Source organism: Orycteropus afer, unplaced genomic scaffold, assembly GCF_000298275.1.
Source record: "Orycteropus afer afer isolate SDZICR_OR568_19922 unplaced genomic scaffold, OryAfe1.0 scaffold00489, whole genome shotgun sequence".
NCBI lineage: Eukaryota > Metazoa > Chordata > Mammalia > Tubulidentata > Orycteropodidae > Orycteropus > Orycteropus afer.
In genome coordinates, this window is record NW_006922076.1 from 753754 (window position 1) to 756519 (window position 2766).

Below are 2766 nucleotides of genomic sequence, written 5' to 3' on the forward strand. Positions count from 1 at the left end.
GGACCAGGGCTCTGAGTGTGGCCCGGGCCTGGGTCTAAGCATTGAGAGCCTACTGCTGGACACCTGGTGGCTGGGCAGCCCAGGTGCCCATACTCTCCTGTGTGGTCACTGCTGAGCTGGGTTTGGTGGTGACATCATGACCTCCTTGTTGGGTCGTCCAAGAATGGACCCTGGTGTTGTAGTCTCACTCCATTTGAGGTTTTAACAAGTCCATCCAGCTAAACCCTGGTCCAGCTCCTGTCATGAGAGAACGGGGCTATTCCTGACTCTCAGTGGGCAGCTGTTTTTACGTTGGGAGGAGGGTTGGCTGGCAGGTGGGTGGGGGGAGCTGGCTTGTGCCATTCCTGGGCGAGGCCGCTTCTCACAGTGCACCATGTCTGTTTGCTCCCAGGACCAGACGGTGGTGCTGGGCCTGATCGAGACCATTGACACGGTGATGAGGCACGTAGCTGCCAACCTGCATGCCTGTGAGCCCCAGGTCTCCATTGTTGGCTCCTCCTCCATGGCAGGTAGGGGTGTCAGTGGGAGGTGCACAAACCACGGGGGCATTGGCAGGGCTAGGACAGGTCACGGGGGCATTGGTGGGGTGTTGGACAGATCATGGGGACGTTGGTGGGGTGTTGCACAGATCACGGAAGTGTCAGCAGGGGTTGCACTGACCATGGGTGTCAGTGAGGGTCCATAGACCACAAGGACATGGGTGGAGGTAGGGGTCACACAGCCCATGGGGGCCTTGGTTGTGGGTGGGAGTCACATAGACCGTGGGGCACCAGTCAACCCCACTTCCATGCAACCTCTTCCTCTTCCTCATATACACAGACGTGCTCACGGGTTTAGTGTCTCTGTCCGTCTTCCTAAACTACGGGTGTTATATTCTGGGACAGAACCCAGAAGATGGCTACGTGTAGTGGGGTTTACTGTGCACACACAGTGGAGGACTGCTCAGCCAGAGAGAGCCCTGGACTCCCCATACACGCCACAGGGCTACCAGAGGGGTCTTTCACCCTCCCTCCCCTAAACCCATCCGGTGAGCAGGTGACGGGTCCACACAGTGTGGTCCACACAGACCATGAAGGACTACTCAGCCAGAGAGTGATGAGTTCCTGAGGCACACCACTGCACAGGGGAACCCCGAAAACACAATGCTGAGTGAAGTCAGCCCGTCACAGAAGCACGGAGACTCTTTGACCCCACTTCTGCAAGATATCTAGACTAGGCAAGGGTTTGGAGGCACAGGTTTACTAGTGCGGACTAGGGGACGGGAGGAGGAACTCCGGTTGTGTAGTGGTTAAGGCATTTGGCTGCTAACTGAAAGGCTGGTGGTTCAAACCCACCAGCTTCTCTGTGGAAGAAAGATGAAGCCATCTGCTTCCATAAAAATTTACAGTCTTGGAGACCCAGTGAGGGTCACTATGAGTCAGAATTGAGTCCATGGCAGGGAGTTTGGTTTTTAGAAGGGCTGGAGGAGGGAGGGCCGCGGGAGGTGTTGCTTAGGGACACTGAGCTCCTGCTAAGGGTGACCGAAAACTTTTGAAAGTGGTGTGTGATTAGTCGGAATCGCACACCTGCAAACGGCGAAAACAGCAGCCTTGGTGCCGTCTGTATTTTGCCACAAAATCCCATAAAGAAGGTGCATTCTAGGGGAGAATGCGATGAGACCAGGCAGGTGCCTGTGGGCCACACAAGCATTTCGGGGTTACTCGGAAACCACGTGTGGGCCGCGGATGGTCGTCCCAGTTCAGAAGGGGGTGCCCACTTCGAGCTGGCTCCGTGCTCCCCACGGCCTCTGTGCAGCGCCAGGCGGGCCGCCCGCTTCGAGCGGCTCCGAGCTCTTTCAAAGCCTGACTGTCTCGAAAGTGGATTTCTAGGCCTTTTTCCCAAGGAGGCTCTGGGGGGACTTGAGCCTCCAGCCTCTGAGGCAGCAGCCAAGTGTTTAGTTCACCGTTGGTGCTGCCCAGGGAGCCAAGTGGCTATGGCTAAAAGCCTTTGTGTACAAAGTGGGGAAGAGCCAGTGCTGTTGGTGTGGAGCAAGCTGGGGAAACAGCTTGGCTGACCCCGGAAGTGAGTGTCAGTGCCCTGCGTCCCCTGACATTGCTCCAGGGAGTCCAGTTCTTGGCCAGTGTCCGAAGCCCAGGGGCCCGGGAGCCCCGAGTGACAGTGTGACTGCCTGATGAGCAAGGTGGGGGCCTCTGGGCTGAGGGCCCCTGGTGTGGGCTGTGGGCTTATAGCCTAGTCCAGGACTTCCTGTGGGCTTACAGCCTAGTCCAGGGGTTCCTGGACCCCTTGTCCTGGGCTTGTCCCTGTCTGAGGTGGCTGTGATGTCCAGGTGCCTGCTCCAGGAGGGAGACGAGCAGAGGGGCTCCCAGCCAGCATCCCTCCCAACGGTGGCACTCAGACCAGCCTTCTCCTTCCTCCCACAGAGTACTCGGTGGGGAAAGTCCTCCCCACGACCACGAACACCTCCCACTACCGCTTCCTGGCCCAGGGGCACAGCTACATCCAGATCCCGCATGAGGCCTTCCACAGCCAAGGTGAGCAGCGGAAGCTTCCAGAAGGGCTGACCCACCCCGCCCATACCCCAGGACCCCAGGCTGTGGGAGTGTCTCAAGTGCATCCCCTTCATGCTTGCAAACAGGGCCGGGGCCCAGCTAGGCCTCCTGAACCAGAATTCGGGGTGGGGACTAGGACTCTGGATGTAACACACTTCCTAGGGGATTCTGGTCCACCATAAGGGTCCCTTGTCCCTCCAGTCTGTGCAGTTCCTTG

The 2766-nt window shown here is 58.2% G+C and overlaps 1 protein-coding gene across 1 annotated transcript in view; it reads left to right on the forward strand.

Annotated features, from left to right (window-relative positions):
* ADGRD1 (adhesion G protein-coupled receptor D1) overlaps positions 1-2766 on the forward strand; it is a 98386-nt gene that overhangs the window by 38226 nt on the left and 57394 nt on the right. The window contains exons 9-10 of the mRNA XM_007955050.1: positions 392-509; positions 2421-2531. Coding sequence (XP_007953241.1) covers positions 392-509; positions 2421-2531 — 229 coding nt within the window. The remainder of the gene's footprint in view (positions 1-391; positions 510-2420; positions 2532-2766) is intronic.